The sequence below is a fragment of the Ictidomys tridecemlineatus genome, chromosome 6 (assembly GCF_052094955.1).
Source record: "Ictidomys tridecemlineatus isolate mIctTri1 chromosome 6, mIctTri1.hap1, whole genome shotgun sequence".
Taxonomy (NCBI): Eukaryota; Metazoa; Chordata; class Mammalia; order Rodentia; family Sciuridae; genus Ictidomys; species Ictidomys tridecemlineatus.
The window spans coordinates 56,518,905-56,539,272 of record NC_135482.1 but is presented as its reverse complement, the minus strand read 5'-3'; the positions used below and the strand labels follow the sequence as shown (position 1 = coordinate 56,539,272).

At 45.7% G+C, this 20,368-nt stretch overlaps 1 protein-coding gene across 1 annotated transcript in view; it reads right to left on the bottom strand.

The window, feature by feature from the left end:
• The window catches only part of Sdr9c7 (short chain dehydrogenase/reductase family 9C member 7), a 23,268-nt gene extending 2,900 nt beyond the window's left edge, over window positions 1-20,368 (bottom strand). Inside the window, exons 1-4 of the mRNA XM_005335650.4 lie at window positions 17,449-20,368; window positions 9,356-9,670; window positions 5,846-6,104; window positions 5,150-5,313 (exon numbers count right to left, since the gene is read on the bottom strand). Of these exons, the coding sequence (XP_005335707.1) occupies window positions 5,150-5,313; window positions 5,846-6,104; window positions 9,356-9,656 (724 nt within the window). The 5' untranslated portion in view covers window positions 9,657-9,670; window positions 17,449-20,368. The remainder of the gene's footprint in view (window positions 1-5,149; window positions 5,314-5,845; window positions 6,105-9,355; window positions 9,671-17,448) is intronic.

The window sequence follows — 20,368 nt, the reverse complement described above, 5'->3', positions numbered from 1 at the left end:
TGTGCTCCTGTCAGTTGCTATCAACAAGTCATCCATACAGTTCTACTCTGGATATCATTAAGAACAACTCCAAGAGCTGTGTACATTATCACTCACATGTAATTCCAGATACTTGAGAGGCTGAGGCAGAAGGATTACAAGTTTGAGTCAGCCTGAGCAATTTAGTGAAACCCTGTCTCAAAATAAAATTTAAAGGACTGGGGATTAGCTCAGTAGTAGAGCACTCGCCTAGCATACAGCAGGCCCTGGATTCAATCACCAGTACCATGCACACATGCACTCATGTGCGCGCACACACACACACACACACACACACACACACACACAAGAAATCTGAGGCATGTCTTGGAGTTCATAAGCTAGGGGCCTGTTTGGTTAGCCACAGCAAGTGGTTATCATTTGTCTAACACAGCACTGTGTGACCACTCTTGAATATCTCTTGTGTCTTACTATTGGCCCCCCACTTCTCATAACCACCATGATGTGTGACTTCATGTCTTCATGCCACACCTTGCTCAAAGCTATTTGAAAGGCTAAGATTCACACTCCTCAGTGTAACCACCAAAATGGTCTTTTAGGCTCTGATCCTTAATCTATCCCTGTCCCAGTCTCCTACACACTTCACTTGTGCCAGACTAGTAATCATAACAATGCCTAAGGTCTGTTGAGCTTGTTCTATGGCTTAGAGGAGTACTTTACATTTTTGTTTCGTTCTATAGTTTTTGAAGGAGGAATTATTATATTTTTTTAAATGATTAAGCTGAAGTTTAGAGAGTTGTGTAACATGATCAGAAGGACTGCTGGAGTCCAAATTTGGAATCACACTGCCTGCAAAGGCATAAAATGCGATCTTTGTCATATCATATTTCCAGATGTCATGCCTCCAGATGTTGCTCGTGCTTCTCTGTGGGAAACATTTGCTGTCTCTTTCCCTTTTATGAACTCCTGTTCATCCTTCAAAACTCTCTAAGGCATCCATTGTTTCCTCTTTGAGGCTTTTGTGACAGAGGAATTAAGTCTCTGTTCTGTTAACGTTGCTTCGCTTGCATGCCCACTATTGATTCTCTGCATGGTGTTGTATTTGCTTTTGGATCTCCCCTGCCGGGTTCTCAGAGGCCTGTCTCATCCCTGTAATCACTAGGTAACTGAGGTGAAAATTGAGAGTATAACCCCCTGGGAAAATGTTTATCTAAAAGTGGTTGACACCTGCCTGAAAATTTTCCTCTGAAATCATGGGGTGGACTACAAATGAATCAGCCTATGGATTTCATAAGCCCTCTCCTTATTATTCTTCAGCATAACAATACCAGCTTTGTGACAAGTAGTTTTCAGAGGACATTTGCTTTCCTGCAGATTCCGTCATGGACAGCACTAGAGACTCTACAGTCCTTGCCCGCACTGAGGACTTACTTAGGAAGTGACTTTATGTTCTTTCCAGACTCTGGCTGAATCTATGCTTCACCTAGCTTCACAGCAGCCCATAAATGACTTGGACCACTCTCTGCCCAGGGAGTTTTAGGGGGAATCACACAGAGAATTTACAGTACATTCCCTCCCCCACTAACATCCAGTCCTTTTGTTCCCAACAGCTGCAGACTTCCCTTTGGGGATCCATGATTCCCTGGCTCTTGAGTCTTAGGTCTAGGTAGAGCATATGACCCAGCCTGAGCCAGTAGGACTTTCACATTTCCCTGGGCACGGAGATTAATTCGAGGTTGAGAACGTTCTGCAGTTTCCTCTGATCCAGCCGTCCAGATTAGAATGAACTTTAGGATTTTCAGGGAATCTTCTAGAAAGAACTGTCCCCTGTTCTCAGGAGACCTCACTTTGGAAGGAGGTGAGGAGATGCTGTAACCATGAGGTTTCCAAAGCAAAGAGAGTTTGTGAGTCTAGAGTCACAATACAAACAAGAAGAACCAAGTAGTAGGGTGAAACCAAGGCCTAACGGTGTCACTTTGGAGCTGGATTGGGTTGTGCCTGGAGTCAATTTTGTTTAACTTTTTAGTCATGTGGGTCAAGGAATTCTTTTCTCCTTCAATAAGTTTGGTTGGATTTTCTGTCACTTGAAACTGAGAAAGTCCTAACTGATGTAAATCCTTGGGACATTTTTTTTTTCTCCTGGCAGAATTCTAATATGTCCAGAACCAAAAGATTTTTTTTCTTTAAGGAACACTTCTCCAAAGATCTCTTCACAGAGTCTTTCCTAATCAACAGGTAAATGATATCCCCATCTACCAGGTTCTTCAGCATAATCCTAGCACTCCTCCTTGAGGGTTCCCTCTCGCTCTTCCCCAGTAACCGCTAGTCTAATATACACCTGGCATCCAGCAACTTCTTTCTACATCCTCTACCTCCTCTCTAGTCCAAACCACCATCTTGTCTACCTGGAGGAACACTGCAGCAATCAGAGTGGTCTTTCCCAGCTATAGATCAGATCACATCCTTATTTCTCAGTGTGCTTTAATGCTTTAATTTATTTTGTGCCCTTCAGCTAGCCCTCACCGCTCCCTACCTGCTGGCTTCCTTAAAGTCCCTCCAAAGGAATGTCCTGCCCCTGAGCTCTCCTGCAAAAATCCCCCTTCTCAGCCCCTTTTCCACTTTCCAGCAATGCCTAACTCTAATTTTTTCTCAAGGTCAACTCAGAGAAAATCTCCCCATGCCATAATCCGAATTGGGGTTCCAACTCCCATCCCTGTTCTTCTTTCATAGCGTTGTTTTCTCTTCAATTGCACTTAACCACAATTTTTCATGAAATGTGTGTGCTTTTTAATAACATTTGTCTCCCCTACTGGGTCTAAAGCTACAGGCAGTAAGGGGAAAGCACACTGCTTTGTCTGCTCCAACTTCTAGTTCCACACAATACCTGGCACATGGCAGCCTTTCTCTGAAAGGTATATTGAGTGAAGCGCTTTCTTGGTTTTTGTTTCTTAGCTTTTAATTCTGTTGATGTGCAATGTCCAGGACAGCATGTCACTAAAATAAAACTTTCTGCAGACCTGCCATGGGTTTCATTGCATGATAACATTTAGCCCATTGCTATAGTTTCAATCTGGAATGTCCCCCAAAAGCCCATGAGTCAAAGGCTTAGTCCTTAGCTTAGGAGGTTGTGACACTAAGACGTGGGTCCTTTTGGGAGGTCTTTAGGTCATTGGGGGCATGACCTCAAAGGAGACTGTGGGACCCAAGTCTCTTCTTCTTCCTCTTTTTTGCTTCCACAAGGTGAGTTGTTTTGCTTTGCCATATGCTTCCTCCATAATGTACTGCCATAGGCCCAAAGCAACAATGGAGCCAACTTGACTGTGAACTCAAACCACTAACACTGTAAGCCAAAATAAACCTTTTCTTTTTATAAGTTGATTGTCTCAGGTGTTTATTATAGTAACAGAAAGCTAACTAACACATCAACGAAATTTGGATTATAATTTTGGATTATTATAATTTAAGAATCTCTTTACAGTATAAGAACTTATATCTTGTAGATACCACTGTAATCAAATAAAGGAAATCACACTTAGTCTAAGGAAAGATAATAAAAACCACCACAAACTTTTAAATCAAATTTTTTTACCAAGCACTAGGAACTACTCTACAAGTGTGTGTGTGTGTGTGTGTGTGTGTGTGTGTGTATGTGTGTGTACATATATATATGTATATATACATATATATTAAATGAGAATATGTACATTCTCATAAGTTATTACAGATGTAAAAATTAAGAAAGTAAGTAACTTGTCCAAGGCCCGCATCTGCAAAATCTACATCCATGCCGGCTAGTTCCTAACTACAACAGAAAATTGCCTCTTGGGATGATACATGGAAGTAAGGTAAAAGAGAAAAAGAAAAATCTGGGTTAGGGAAACATGAGACAAGAACATTGAGGCCTAGAGGGAGCAGGAACTGGACTGGGTGCATGGCTGCTTCACTCTGGACCCAGGGACGATTCCTAAGGCAGCACAGAGCCAGCCCTACACTCTTGGCTGGTGGCATCATCAGAGAGAAAACTGGAGAAGGGAGATGGCTGCCAAGGAGGTGTCAGCTAATTACACCAGGCCAGGTGCTACTGACAAAGGTTGCCCCACCCAAGGGCAGCTACAGAGGGGAGCCTGGGGCCTGCTCTCTCTCCAGGCCCTGGGACTTGTGAAATGGAGAGACCTAGGAAATCAGTGAATCCCACTCTCCTGAAACCAACTGGCTCTTTGAGATCAGATTCTCTGAGTGAATGTGGGGCACTCTGGTCCTCAAAATGACCTTCTCTTTTCTACCAGCAGACACATCAACAGACCTTTTGGCCCATTCTCCCTCCACTGCACCTTTAGCCCATATCCTCTCATGTTCCCTAAAGCCTGAGGCTCCATTCATCCCCAAACTGGACAAGCTGCACAATGTTAGGCAGGATGGTAAAGAGCTGAGACCTCCTCCTTCACCCTCCCAAGCACCTAAGGTTCACAGGAGATCCCTAGCTCAGGAACATAAGAAAGTTTCCTAGAGACCTTCCTTTCTAAATACCCATGTGCTCATTTTCCTCTTTCTTTTTTTAATATTTATTCTTAAGTTTTAGGTGAACACAATATATTTATTTTACATTTATGTGGTGCTGAGAATCGAACCCAGTGCCTAGTGCATGCTAGGCGAGCGCTCTACCACTGAGCCACAACCTAGCCCATCATTTTCCTCTTTCTATAACAAGTACCTGGTGCAAGACACTTCACACATATTAATCCTCACAGCAACCCTGTGAAGTAGGCTCTATCATTAGCTCCATTTTCCAGATGAGAAAACTGAAGTACAGAGAGACTAATGAATTTGTCCAAAGCCTCCAAGCTAGTAAGGGAGTAGAGCCAGGACTCTGACCCGGGCAGCCATGCTCTTGATCACTGCTCTATATTTATCTCAGTGCATTTTCACCTGACTCAACCTGCTCAGTGATATTCAAGGGTAAGTGCCAGGAGTAGGCAGCATCTCTCTTGACTCCCCCATGAATCTGCCATTTGGTCTCTATTCTCAAACCCCAGCCCTGATGCTAGTTGTATGGCCTCAGGCCCTGAGTCCTTCTGAGCCTCTTTTCCATCATCTGTAAACTGAAGGCCAGTCAGCAACCCCCAAATTTCCCTTCCCCTCTCTGAGACCCCACTCCCTCGGGGGAACTCACAGATGCGGAAGTATTCTTCTCCGTAGCTATCCCGGGTCTCTGGAGGAAGCCGTTCCCACAGCTTTTGCATGCGTATCTCTAAACCCTCCTTTCCCAGAATGGATGTCCGGTAGTTCCCTGGCTCAATGATGCTGACCTTCACCCCAAAGTAGTGGAGTTCACGCCTGGGAAATTAGAGTTGCATTTGCTCTGGGCCTCATGATGACAGTCATTAGGGAGATTCACTTCTGGAAGGACTTGTCTTACCAGGAACCTGGAGGTCCCCCCACTCCTGTGCAGCTGTCCCAGATACTCACTGCCTTCATGCAAATAACCCTTTCCTAAGCTGGTTCAGCAGTCTCTGGGCACTTTGCATAAGGCAAACCCCATAGGGAGGAAGTCAGTGGAGGATCTAGGCCAAGATCTTGCCTTCACCAGGTCCTTCCCACTCTCAGCCCCATGCTCAGCACCATACCTGATGAAAGGGAGGTGGTCTATACAAGGCTTGCATCCTCCTTCAAGGGTTTATCTCCATTCACCTCTTCTCCTCATCCCTTCTTCTCTTGATCTTTGGAGAACATCTAGCCTCCCTCTTGCTACTGCTTTAGCTCCCTTGTTCCAGAACTGCCCCGCCCCCATGCTGTCACCCCAGCCCTCTCTTCCTGAATTAAAACACCCAAGATCCCCACCCAGGTGGTGTTACCAAGGCCCAGTCACCTGATGCTGTCAGAGAAGGCTTCAACACCAAACTTGGAGACACAGTAACCACCACCAATGACCGCTACACGACCACCAGAGCTGGACATGTTGACCACCCTGCCTCGGGCTTTCTTGACCATAGGTAGCATGTGGAGGGTCACGTCGATCAGTCCCACCAGGTTCACGTTGATCACCTTCACAAAGTCTTCCTTGGTCAGCCATTCGTTGGGACCACTGGGCAGGCCCACACCAGCATTATTCACCAGTGCCCAGAGGCCTAAGGATGAGAGGAGAGAGAAAGAACCACACAGAAATCAGTGTCTCTGGGAAAGCACCAGGGACCATTACCCACCTGCTCAGGGCTACCTTTTGGCCGAGTAGGTGTATAAGACACTAGATGGCATGGTTTGGAGCAGGGGTGGGAAGTTACAACAGCCGGAAAAATCATATGCCTTTTACAGACTCATGTTCCCTTGAAGGGGCACTTTTTTCTGATTAACATAGTCTATCAACCGGCTCTGTACCAGTCACAACCCAGGCTGCATGTGGCTAATAGCACTGAAGCTATTAGCTCAAAGATAGGAGATACCATTTTCCTACCAATGAATTCAAGTCTGAATTCCATTGTCAATCAGGCTTCCTTTCTCTATTCACCTAAGTGTAAGAAACCAACTCCATTTCACCTATTACCAAAATCGATTCACTTATTCATTCATTCATCCTTCACACATCTATTCATTCCTACACATCTACTCTGTGCCACTTAAAAGGTGAAGGAGACAGAAACTGAACAAGACAAGGTCTTGCCCCTCAAGATGGCAATAAATGCTAAAGAAAAAAGTCAAACAAGGCAGACCAGAGAGAAAAATGTCATATTTATAAGTGTATAAAACACTTGAATAAAATACTCATGAGAAATGTGAAAAGGGCTCTCTTTAAATTGGGTTGCACATGAATGGAGAAAAATTATGGTAAGTTATTTAGGCCCAACTCTGTAGGGCCTCAGGACTGGAGAACCTCAAGATCTAGGCCTGCTTCTAACTCCAGGCCTTGGACAGACGGCTTCCTGTCTGGGCCTCAGATTCTTCGTCAGACTTCAGTAGGGAGATTGTTCCCAGTCAGTCCCAAAAGCCTGGTGGGGGAGGGAGCTGCAGGAGAAGCACTCCTTTGAGTTTTTTAGTAGAATTCCACTAGGGGAGCATAATACTAAAATCACACTGAAAAAGCCCCTCAATGACCTTCAAGGGCTCCTTCTGGCTTTTTCACCCAAGGATCCAGGGAACCCTGGCTACTTCCTTTTCCCAACCCCATTATACCCCAACCTTGACCAATATCTCAAGGTACTCTGCCAGCACAGTCACTCGCTCCTGAGGGTAGATCTGAATGTGAACATCAATCCTGGCCACCTTCCCCCCAGGTCCCCACCTAAGCCACACCCCCATTCTCCTGTTTTCTTGCCATTTGAGAAACTAAAGGAGATTAACTGATTGGCAGAGTTTGGAATCTTTCCAGCTGGGGGAGACTCTGGCCTTACAGAGGAGAAAATGAGGTTGCTGAGACCCACAGACCATAAAACCCCAGTGGTCTCTGCCTGTGGAAAAGGGACACACAGCACTACTACCTCTGATTGTCCTGGTAAATGTCTCCAGCAGAGGATGCATTACCTGTTGGGGAACTAGGATAACCTTATTTTTACCTATCTATCTATCTTGGGCTGGGGTTGTGGCTCAGTGGTAGAGCACTCACCTAGCACGTGCAAGGCCCTGGGTTTGATTCTCAGCACCACATAAAAATAAACAAATAAAATAAAGATATTGTGTCCAATTACAACTAAAAAAATAAATATATATATATATTTTTAAAAACGAGTAACCAGAGAATAGTCAGAGCAGGGCTAACAGCTTTAGAACTGTGCCAATTTTATATTCAGGGACACTCAGGGGCAATAAGAAAGCATGTAAGAATTGTCTCCCCTTCCCCACCCCCAGTACTTCGTGCTTCTTAGAGTAAGAATATTGCATAGGCAGAATAATCATCCCCCAAGTATTAGTATTAGGTTCCTAATCCCAGGAACCTGTGGCACATGGGCTTACATGGGAAAGGAGAATTGAGGTTGTAGATGGAATTGAGGTAGCTAATCAACTGACCTTAATTGGGAGATTATCCCAGGTTTGCCTGAGAAGCCCAAGAGAATCACAGGAGTCCTTCTAAGTAAAAGAAAGCAGAAGCCAGAGAACCAGAGAGATGGAAAAAGGGTGAAGGATGCAGGCCAACTTTGCTGGCCTTGAAGATGGAGGAAGCAGCCATGTGCTAAGGAATGCAGGCACCCTCTAGAAGCTGGGTAAAGCAAGGAAATGGATCTTCCCTGCCCCCAGACAGAGCATAGTTCTGCTGAGCCCTTGAATGTAACCTAATGAGACCCATTTTAGACTTGTTTCCTCCAGAGTTACAAGATAATAAACATGTGTTTTTAAGCCACTGTGTTGTGTGAATTCGTTATAGCAGCAATAGGAGACAAATACAGCCACTGAGTCATGAATGCAAGTGGCTTGAGGTGGAATGTAAGGAGCTGGCTGAGGAAGCCTGGCAGAGAGAAAGAGGCTCACTCTTGCTAAGGATGTGTAGTAAGTAAGAGACAAAAAAGTTCTGTTCCCAGGAAACTAGCACAGGAAACAATCAATAAACAAGAAAAATAAGTATTGCATTGTATTGGATGGCAATAAATGCTAAAGAAAAAAGTAAAACAAGGAGCTACTGTTTGGCTCCTCCTGGGTTCCAGGGTTCTGTTGCTCCCACCTGGACTGAGGCTCTAAACTCATTTCCTTGGGAGTGAGGACTTCCTCTGGGTTTCTGTTTCTACTACAGAACTATCCTGTTCCTCCCTATCCTGCACCCACACCCTGTGTGCTGGAAGTTCACTGGGCAGAGCCCCCCATACTCTTGGTCCAGCCCCAGCTCACAGCCTCCTTTCTCAATGCAAGTAGCCACTCAGATGTAGGCACCAACCTCCATGGAGAGGTAAGGAAGAGATCTGCCTCCCCGCTGCCTGACACAGTTAACCACAGAGAATGCCCCCGCTCACGGCATCCAACCTCCTGTCCCCTTGCCTCTGCCCCTAGCCTGAGCACTACAAGAAATATGCTTGAATTTCTATAGGAGATGGTAGGACTGCTGACGTTTCCAAGAGGCCTCCGTCTTGAGAGGTTTGAATATACAGAATACGTCTTTCCTCCCTTGCTTCCTGTCATAACCTCTGCCCTGTCCCTGAGTTTCCGGGAGAGAACCCTTTCTTGGGAAATCACCTCTTCATGTGAACAGGACAAACCATGTAGTGCTTTCCAACCTGACAGAACCAGAGCCCCCAGCCCCAGTTCCCTGCTCATTCCCTACATCAACTCTCCCACCGCCTTTGGACATCAGTGTCCCTAATACTGTCAGATGATGAGGAAGCAGGGAGGGAGGAGGGGGAGACAGAGAGATGCAGAAATAGCGTAAACTGAGAAAGCCAAAGAATGCTGTTTGCCCCACCTTGCTCGCCCACTTGGTCCCTCACCCACTGGGCTGCTGCCTTGATGCTCTCAGTCTTGGTGACATCTAGTAGGATGGTCTGCAGTTGGTAGGAGGTATCCTGTTGAAGTTTCTGGGCTCCCTCCTCAGTGAGGCAAGCAGCCAGCACTCGCATACCCCGATCAACCAGCTGTCTGGCCAACAGGTTCCCAAAGCCCGAGTCACAGCCGGTGATGAAGACATACTTCTCTGAGAGGTTGCGAACAAGATTGCAATTCTTGAACCAGCGATACATAAAAGAGAGGTCCGTGAGTGCTGCCATTGAGCAGTGGGGAGCTGATGGCAAAGAAGAACAGGGCTCAGGAAACAGCAGGAGAGGTTGGTTCTTAGGTCCCTGGTGACAGTCTGCTGGAACTCACAGGTAAGGAGAGCTTCTACTACTTGCAACAGATGCAGGGCCCTGCCTAAGATACTCTGTCATCTTTATAGGTGGATACATCACCACCAATTAGCCAAGATGCAAGAAATTCAAGTCCAACCTGAAGCATGTCACCTCTGACAGCTCTGGTGATTACCTCCCTCTCTCCCCCTGCCCTGATGGGTGAAGGTGCCAAAATGGGAAGGTCCCCAGTGGCAATGTGGGTGCCACAAAGAAGTTCACCTGGATGGCATGAGAGGGCAAATAAGAAAGGAAAACTCAGCCTAGGGACCCCTGCCCTGTATAGGGACCCCTGCCCTGGAAAAGCCCCACCCCAATTCCCCCTCCAGCCTAGGGATCAAAATCATTTGTCATGAGTACAGGCATGTGTATAAATCTAACTTTTATTTTCAGGGAAAGCATTAAGATGAATTCATGAATTCAAAATAAAATTGGGCTATGCCCTCCAAACCCCAAGAGAAATTGAAGCCCAGATCATCAACTCTTTGGAGATCTTAAGTGAGTCTCCATCATCAGAGATGATGAAAAACAAAGGGTTTTCCCAGGTGGTGTGCCTCCATTGTCCTGAGGCCAGAGGAAGCTGGGCCCTCCCATTGCGGGGATATGGATATGAGGCCCCACCTACCAGAAAGCAGAAAGACCTGAGATACTCAGGGCCTGGCTTGTGGAGTGATACTCAGGTCATCAGCAAGGAGTCCCCACTGCCTTCCAAACCATTTCAGAATTCCACCCACCCCTACCAATGAAGGGAGCCAAAGACAGAGGGCATAGCAGCTCCCTAACCAGGAAGGTATCTTTCGTTCACCCTCAGGACTTTATTTCAGTACTCTAGGTGATCTGATGAAACACGAAGACTGAAGGTGGGGTGACAGTGGAAGGGAACTCTGAAGCCAGGAGACACAGTGGCTAATTGAATGGAAGTTAGGAGTCAGAGTGATTTGAAGGTAGGGGACCTTGACCAGTAGAACCACAGGTGGCAAGAGAAGCCAGTAGGCGAGAGTTGGGCATGGACAGGAAGGCAAGGAAGGGATCATTTTGATCCAAGCATCACTGAGCCTGAGGTTCAGGCAGATGATGGAAATGCATGGTTAGTTCACAGGGCAGCTGTGGAAAAGGCCTGGGAAGAGTCCTTGGCTCTGAGAAGGAAGAGGCACAGGAGGAGGGGAGGACTATTCTATAGGGGGCTCAAGACTTGGAAAATAACAAGGTTAGGAATTGGAGAGGAAGGAGAAATTCTAGGCAATGGGGCAGAGAGCTCACAGAAAGGCAGGAGGGAAGCTGGTAAAGCAAAGGAATAAGGAAACCAGGTAGGTGTGTGTATTGAGGGGGCCACACCCAGGATTGCATAAGAAGCAAGGACAGAATGATGCTGGAGCCCAGGGTGGTTTCTTGGCTCAACCTCCAGGGTCACCTTTCATTGGGATGAGCCTGGTCACAGTTCACACCTTTCCTGTTCCAAGAGTCTGACACAGAAATAAACCACAAGTTCCCGAGAAGGAAAGGAACTCGGGTTTTAGCTCTATGTTGCACTATTTACCAAATCTGGCCAGCCCCCAAAGCAGATAAAGCAGGTGTCTCATCTTGGTTATTCTGAACTGAGGATGATGGGAGTACGTGTGGAGTTAGATCACAAACCCATCTCTGAAAAGCAGACCCAAAGCACATAGATGATGGAGGAGGGAGTGGTGGCAGGCAAACCTGACTTACTTCATACCTTCCCCACAGTACAGCGGATCTGGAAAGCATCCCCCAGTCACTTTTTGCCCAGTTATGGCTGGGAAGACTTAGATAATATCCCCCAAGTGCTGATCAGGCCCAAGGACAGTGAGCTTCCCTGTTTTTGAAGATGCAGGTGAGATCTGGGAGTTGGCTCTGGCCTTGGAGAAGGATAACACAGAACTGGCCCAAAGCAGGCCTGGGTCTAATCCAGTCATTTCCTGGAACTTTCTTCCTGCTAACTGCTGGCTAAGGCAGTATTCTGCTGGGTTTAAACTGAAAAGGCAGGCACTGGAAGCAGATGGTGTGAGGGCTGGGGGACCACATGCTAGGATGTGAATGCTTCCCACTCCCAGATGACAGGGGACCCTGATGAGCTGCCACCTGAGGCCCAGAGAGAGTCTTGTGGTTACCCTTCCACCCACTCCATTCCCATAAGGAGAAAAGCCTGTACCTCCTCCAGCTCATTTTCACCTGGGTGTACAATGTGTGTACACACTAGGAAGTGGGCTCAAGGAAGAGCAGGCAAGGACTGAACCCTGCCCATGATGCTCATGCCTCCTCAAAATGTATATTCCAGGATTGGGGTTGTGGCTCAGTGGCAGAGCACTTGTCTTGCACATGTGAGTTACTGAGTTCGATCCTCAGCACCACATAAAAATAAATAAACAAAATAAAGATAATTGTGTCCATGTATAACTAAAAAAAAAAATCCTTAAAAATGTGTATTCCTCAGTGTGGACGGTGGGCCACGAGCCTCAGAGCCTTGAATGACTGCTCAGAGAAATAGGATGCCAACATATGCAGTCAGATCTCCATTTCTTGACTGCAAGAGATGATTCATTCTTCATAAAATTCCCAGAGTCCTGACTAATGTTCCAGGAAAAACTTGGAGCAGAGGTTAGGAGGGGTGGGGGTTGACTTATGATCCTGGAGACTTGAACTTATCCTTCCCATCACTCTATTTTCCACTTCATGACACATCACCTTCACCCAGCACCCCAACTAGACCCTTCCAAGCACCCAAGTCTTGGTTTCACAGATCTTGACCAACCTTGGAGAGTTCCAGAAGACCATGGCTTCCACCAGGCAGGTGGGCATGCAGTTTAAGGTAAGGTAAGGGAGCTTGGTGCCCTAGTCAGGTGAGTACTTGGTGTATATGGTAGTGGTAGGGGAAACAAGTGGTCAGTACATACTCCATTCAGTCTGTCATCAAGGACAGATTCAACCTGCTTTTGTCAAATGTTTTCAAATATGTTGAGGTCTGCTTAGGATGAGAAAAGGTACTGAATGTACTTGCATATCCCTTTAGTTCCACTTAGATCTCTAAATTAGTAGGAAAGTTTCTAAGAATTACTGGCCCACAATGATATGCCCCAGACCTAATCTATCCACGTTTCCTATGAATGACCCAAAACTTACCCTAGGAACAACTATTTCACACTCAGACACATCTGGCTGTCATTCTGGGAATATCTTTGTTGCACAAATTGAAGGTCTCTGCCAACAAAACTATGAACATGAAAATCAGCTATCTTCAAACCTAACTATCTGGCCATGAGTCTACCATGTCTTCCCTCTCTAGCTTTAGTTTATTCTTCAAAATGTTGAGGGTTTAGATGAGATAGTGCCCCCAATTATAATAAGCTTGTATTAGGTGACCAGCTGGCCACAGCACTATAGGATGGGGTTAAACAGCCTTACTTTATGGGTGAGTCAGAACATGAATGATTGACCTTAAAGGTGGAGGTGCAAATGATGAACCCAAGTTTCCAGATAAGAGTCTGCTTCTGTCCCCACTGTGTACAGTTCAATCACAAGATACAAGAAACTTCTCACCATAGATTCTCCCTGACCTTTGGGCTAGTCCTGTCCCATGCCTCCTGTAAAACCCCCACAAGCCTCACAGTGTTGGTTTTGTTAGTCTTGCAGAAGCCTGGTTCAGTAATAGCCAATTTTACCCCAAAAAGGAAAGTTCCCTGTTGCAAGACAGAAAAGCAAATGGCAAGGACTTCAGAGACCTTGGAAGGTGTGTCAGTTAGGTTTTCATTGCTGTGACTAAAATTCATGACAAGAACAACTTACTTAGAGGAGGAAAAGTTTATTTGGGCTCATAGTTTCAAAGGTTCAGTCCATTGTGGGCTGACTCCATTGCTCTGGGCCTGAGATGAAGCAGAACGTCATAGTGGAAGGGCATGGCAGACAAGTTCCACTCCACTCGTGGCAGCCAGGAAGAAGAGAAAGTGGGGAAGATGAATCCTTCCAGGGCAAACCCCCAGTGACCCGCCTCCTCCAGCCATGCCCCACCTGCCTACAGTTACCACCCAGTTAGTCCATTCAGACTAGGATGGGTGATTATGTGCAGCTCTCATAATTGAATCATTTCATCTCTGAATATTCCTTCAATAACACAAAAGATTTTAGGGAATATCTCATATCCCAGCCATAACATTTCATCCCTAGACCATCTCACAATGCAAAATGCATTTATGTTTATCTTCAAGAGTTTCCATAGTCTTAACAGTCCCAGTATAGCCCCAAAGTCCAAGTCCAAAGTGTCATTTTAGATTCAAGTCAAACTCTTGGCTGTGAATGGTACACCACCTTTAAATTCAGCTTCACTCAATCTCAGAACTTGGGCAAAATGAAGATAAGTTCTTTGCCAGAATATAACACAATGGTCTCTAACCCAATTTTCTATAGAGTCCCTATTCTTCTCTGAAACCAGGGGAGCACAATCTATACTGCCTGTATTCCTATTAGCATTCTGGTCTTCTGAGTTCCCACTAGGATTGCCCATTAAGCTCTGTATAAAAGATTCCAAGTCTTCTCCATCATGTGTCGACAAACTTTTCCAAACTCCTCCCACAAACCCTTTCCAAAGGCTTCTGAACCACATGGTCAGTCTAGTCACAGAAATGATGTCACTCCTTGATACCAATTTCTGTGTTAGTCAGGTCTTCATTGCTGCAACCAAAATATATGACAAGAACAATTTAGAGGAGAAAAGGTTTATTTTGGCTCATGATTTCAGAGTTTCAGTTCATGGCTGACTGACTCCATTGCTCTGGGCCCAATATGAAGTAGAACATCATGGTGAAAGGGCATGGTGGAAGCACACTGCTCCACTAATAGTGGCCAGGAAGAAGGAGGTGGGGAGGGGACTGCATGGAAAATGAACCCTTCTAGGGAACAACTCAATGACCTACCTCCTCCAGCCATACTCCACCTGCCTACAGTTACCACCCAGTTAGTCTATTCAAACTAGGATTGGACTAATTAGGTTACAGCTCCCATAAGCCAATCATTTTACTTTGGAATATTCTTGCATTATTAACACAGGAGATTTGGGGGGATATCTCCTATCCAAACCATAAGAGAACAAAAGACAAAAAGCTAAATAAATTCAATGAAAATTCCAAACAGAATTAGAATGAGATAAGCTAGGAGGCCTGGGCATTAGAAAATACAGCAATGGGGAAAAATCATGATGGCCTTGCTTCTCTGTGCTTTTTTTTTTTTTTTTCTAATACTGGTGATTGAATCCAGGGTTGCTTTACCACTGAATTACATCTCCAGCCCTTTTTATTTTGAGGCAGGTTTTCACTTAGTTGCTATAGCTGGCCTCAAACTTGCAACACTCCTGCTTTCATCTCCCAAATCTCTGGGATTATAGCATGTGTCACCACAACCCAGCACTTCTGTATGTTTGAATGATGTTCCAAGTATTTTGTATCTGCTAGTTTACCTCTCTAAATACTACCTGTTCTGCTTCAAGGCACCAATTAAGAGCTATCTCCTGCCAGTTCCTCACATCCAATGAATTATAAGACTTTGCCCTCTGCACTCCTTAGTCTTCTTCTTCTCCTCTCCTGCCCCAGAAAGTTCCCCAACCTTCTCTCTGCTGGGATCCTACAACTGTCTTCTTGGGAACATCTCTGGCTTCAGTCTTAGCTTCCTCACACGCAGGGCCACCCTCCAGCCTGCAGTCAGCAGGGTCCCTGGATTCTGACTGGCTCAAGTGGCTCCCCTGCTCCAATTCCCTCTCAGGGGTTGCACTGCCCACAGCATAAAGCACATACTGCCCCTCAGGCCCTCCCTCCATAAACCCTTCATGCCTACCTCCCCAGCCTTTCTCCAGCCTGTCTCAAGTTGGCAGGGAGGGAAAGGAAGCATTTATTACTTTAAGTCCCCTAAACAGCTGTGGAGTTTTTCCAGCAAACACTCAGGAGGCATTCTCTTCATAGAGAAAAGAAACCAGCAGACACATCAGGAATTTGGGTGATACTTCTGTCTCCCATACATTTCTTCACCTACTGGATGGCTTCAGTGATGCAGTCTGTCTTGGTGACATCCAGAGAGGTCACCATTTCCATCCTGTCTGATGTCTAGTCCCTCAACTGCTCAACTGCCTCTTCCATCAGAAATGAAGGCAATACACTCAAGCCTCACATGCCCAACTGCCTGACCAGCAGGCTCCCAAAGCCTGAGTCACAGTTCATGATGAAGTCATACTTGTCTTAGAGGTGGCTCACCACCTGCATCTCCTGGTACTAGCAAAGAGGGCAGCAGAGACCCAAGGAAATTGTCAGATGAATCACGTGGCTTTACAGGGGACAGATGCAGATATGCTGGGATGAAACAGATTCTACTTCTGTCATAGAGGAGGACATAGACCAGAGGGTTGTAGTAGGCAGGCCAATACCAGGTACTCTGGCATGAACTCCTCAAGTTTTTTTTACTGTTGATCTACATGGATCAGTTCCAATAGAGACCATTGGATTTCCAAAGAATGTCTTGATATAAGGACTTTCTTCCTAACCACTTCTGATTTTCCCACACCTTAGTGATCCCCAAATCCCCCATCTCCACCACACTCACACACATTGGAACCCTTCATACAGAGTCTCTCTGTTGTTTTGTTTTGTTTTGTTTGTTTGTTTGTTTGCCTGCTCAAGTCCTAGTTCTGGGTCTTCCTGGGCAGCAGAAAATTTTTAATAGAAGGATACATTTTATTTTTTTATTTTTATTTTTTAAAGAGAGAGAGAGAGAGAATTTTATTTATTTTTTAGTTTTTTCGGCGGACACAACATCTTTGTTTGTATGTGGTGCTGAGGATCGAACCCGGGCCGCACGCATGCCAGGCGAGCGTGCTACTGCTTGAGCCATATCTCCAACCCAGAAGGATACATTTTAAATTAGGACACACATGGGTTCCAAACCCACCTCTACCACCAACTAGCTACCAACTTGGATAGTTTTCTAAGCTCCTTGAGCCTAGCTCAGCATCCAGAATCACTCCTTAGAAAATCAAGTGATCATTATTCTCTCTAGGACTACAAGAAAAAGACCGAAAGAGTAGATAAGAATAGGTCCCTCTTGGGCTGGGGATGTGGCTCAAGCGGTAGCCAGCTCGCCTGGCATGCGTGAGGCACTGGGTTCGATCCTCAATACCACATAAAAATAAAATAAACATATTGTGTCCACCTAAAACTAACTAAACAAATAAATAAAATATTAAAAAAAAAAAAAAAAAAGAATAGGTCCCTCTTTTCCCTGGGAAAAGGAAATGGGAGATTCCCAAGGAGAAATCTGACATCAGAAGTAAAGTAAAGGGGGATCAACTGAATAACTGTCTCTCAGATGTAGTCAATGAAGAATTTATCCCTGAATATTCATTCTAAGATATATTGAAATAAAAGTCAAAACATCATGTTACTCAACAGGAAGTAGTTGTGATTTGTGCAGTAAGAGGAAACATCATTTTAGTTGACAGGAGATTTTTGTGATACACACTGTAAAGGGAAATTGAGAGCATTGTTTCCAAGTTGATAAAACCACATAAATTTAGTCAAATGAGTCTAACATTTCACAACAATTTGTCTTCCTTTCTTGCTCTTCACTTTATATTTGTTCAACCAGGACAAAATAATTCTCTACAGAAATTGAAGTTACCCACCTTAGTGTAGGCCCAAGTGCCAGCTATAGCAGCAACTGCATTCTCTGTGACTTCCTTAGAGCATAAAAATAGAAGAGGAGCCAGGTGCAGTGGTGCTCGCCTGTAGTCCAAGAAGCTTGGGAGGCGGAGACAAGCAAGGCCAGCCTCAGCGACTTAGCAAGGCCCTAAGTGGCTTAGCAAGGGCTGAGGATGTGGCTCGGTGGAAAAGTCCCCAGGAATAAAAGAAAAAGAAAAGAAGGAGGAGGAGGAGGAGGAGGAGGAAGAGGAATAGTCAGCGGCAGTCACATTTTCAGAGAAATGTTGGGTTATGGGTTTTATGAAAAATCTTTCTTTCAAAGAGAGACCAACAAGGTGAGCACATTTCCACAAACAGCTGTTCTTGCAGCATGTCTTCCAGTCCACCCTAAGCATGAGTGACATAAGGAACACTGAGAAGCCAAGGACAACAAAATATATTTGTCCAAGAAGTCAGTGGAAGATGGGTTTGGGTGGGGGACAATGCTAGGCTGCACTGTCTTGTGATAAATGTCTATCCATTGACAAATGAAATGAATTTTTTTCTCAAAAATAAACCACAGAGGGCTGGGGCTGTAGCTCAACGATAGAGTGTTTGCCTAGCATGTGTGAGGAGCTGGTCCTCAGCATAAAAAATAAGTAAATAAAGGTATTGTGTCCATCTTCAAATAAAAATATTTTTAAAATTTTAAAAGAAAACATGAAATTTGAATTGCAAGGTTTAAAATAATTGAGAAATTGGACCCTCTAGGGAGGGATTGGATCATTTGCATCATCCAATTCTTCCATCTGAAAGGGGGAAGGTAAGGTAATGGGGGCTGGGAAACCACCAGGAATGACGGGAAAGTACAGGAATGACACTCCCAGAGCTACTGAAAGGGAAGAAGAAATGACTTGCACAAGGCAGGCATAACAGTTTTTACACTTCACATCCTAACAGCAGCCCTGGTTACCCATCACATTTTCTTCCTCCTCCTGTGGGGCCGCCCCTGCCTGGTCACACATCCAGAATCCAAGCCCTTCAGACACTGAGTGACTGAAAGCAGAAAGACTCAGTTGAACACACACCACTGAGACAGCAGGGTTTTTTGAGCCTCAGCCAGCCATGGACAGCCCTGAGCCCTAACCACTGGAAAAGTGTTTGTTCAGTGTGTATCCAGCATGGCTGATACGAGAGAACTTCCCGTCAGGAGACCAAAGACAGCTAGAGCCTGGACCCCATAACCACTGTCCATGGAGGAGCCCTCAGCGTGAGGGGGAAGATGCCATTTCTCAACAAGGCTTGGGGGAAGCAGGGCAGGGAGGCAGAGAGGTGGGTAGGGGCAAAAGAAACCAGAGTTTCGTAGCTCTTAGCACCTCCCAACAGTCCACATTTATCACGTCTCTGATGGATAAAGAATAGGAGGAGATGAGCTTAAAGCAAGAAGCTTCCTGCAGAAACCAGAGGCTCAGCTATATGAAGAACAGTCCTGTATGGATCCTGGGGGCTCTCCCCAAGGGCTAAGCACTCCTTGTCAACAGGACACTGACAGCATCTAGGCAGAGCTACCTGCTAAGATTACGGGAACTCAGCTGAGCTACAAGGAAACCACTTTCTCTTACATCAGGCCAACCCCACCCACACCCCTTCCTCCATGCAGAATGGAGCTTCTGCTGAAGGGGAGGTGTGCCAGAGGAAAAGCAGAACTGGATAGGACCAGAAGTGGGGCTCATTGTGCAGACCCGTTCCCAGCCCTACTTGGTCTGGGTTGGGGACCCCCAGAAATGAAGGGACACACATTTCCTGATAGGACCAAAGATCTTAGGGTTGAAGACTTGAGGTGGGGTCTCAAAGACCTGTCCTCACAGAAGGCCAGCACAGCAAAGGGAAGGAGTGAGGTAGCCTCTGGTGCCATCCTGTGCATTCTGGTGAGGTGGGCTCATGTGCCCTTCACAGATCCATGCAAGTGGACCCAGACCCTCATCCAGGAAATAAGTCAGGAAGGAGGAAAGAGGAAAGCTCTGCTGAGAGTCTGGAACGAAGGCTTGGACTGCTTTTCTTGATACCTTTGAGTCACAGTCCATGCTTGGGGCCATAGGTCTGACCATTGTGTAGCCAGAATCCCAGTGGAGCTCAGCATGGGGATCAGGGACTTCTTCACACTTCCTTCACCCCCTGAAGAGGGCTCCTAAGAGTGAATCTAAACATCCTGAACATCAGCCCCACCAGGAGAAAAAGTTTTAGTTTAGTGTGTCCTGTGCATTGAATGTGCTTCATGTGTGGAAGGGGTGCTGTTATGGTTTGGATATAAGGATATGGTTTGTTATAGAGTTCCTGTGGCAATGCAGGATGTTTGGAAGTCAAGTGATTAGATTGTGAGAACTAATTATGACCTAATCAGTCCATCCTAGTTTGGATGGACTAACTGGGTACTAACTGTAGGCAGATGGGACATGGCTGGAGGAGACAGGCCACAGTTGGAGGATATGGGCCACTGGGTCCTGCCCTGGAAGGCTTCATCTTCCCCGTGGCCCCTTCTGCCTCCCTCTCTCTACTTCCTTACTGCCATGAGGGAGCAGCTTCCCTCTTCCCTGCTCTTCCCTCACCGTAAGCCCAGAGCAATGGAATCAGCTGTCTATGGTCTGAGACCTCTGATGCCCTGAGCCAAAATAACTTTTCATCTTTTAAGTTGTTCTTTTGGGGTATTTTGGTAATGCAAAAACTGACTAAAACAGGTGCTATCTGTGTGTGTACACATGTGGAGAGGGTTACAAAATTTAGGAGGCTTCAGATGAAAGAGTGAGCTCTTCCTCTGCCACTGAGGGGACAACATGGATTGACCATGAGTGAGCTGACATAAGGGGGTTCAGAAACTCAAAGCTCCTGAGGAGTCTTCTTGTTTATTCATCTGTGTTTCTTCAACAT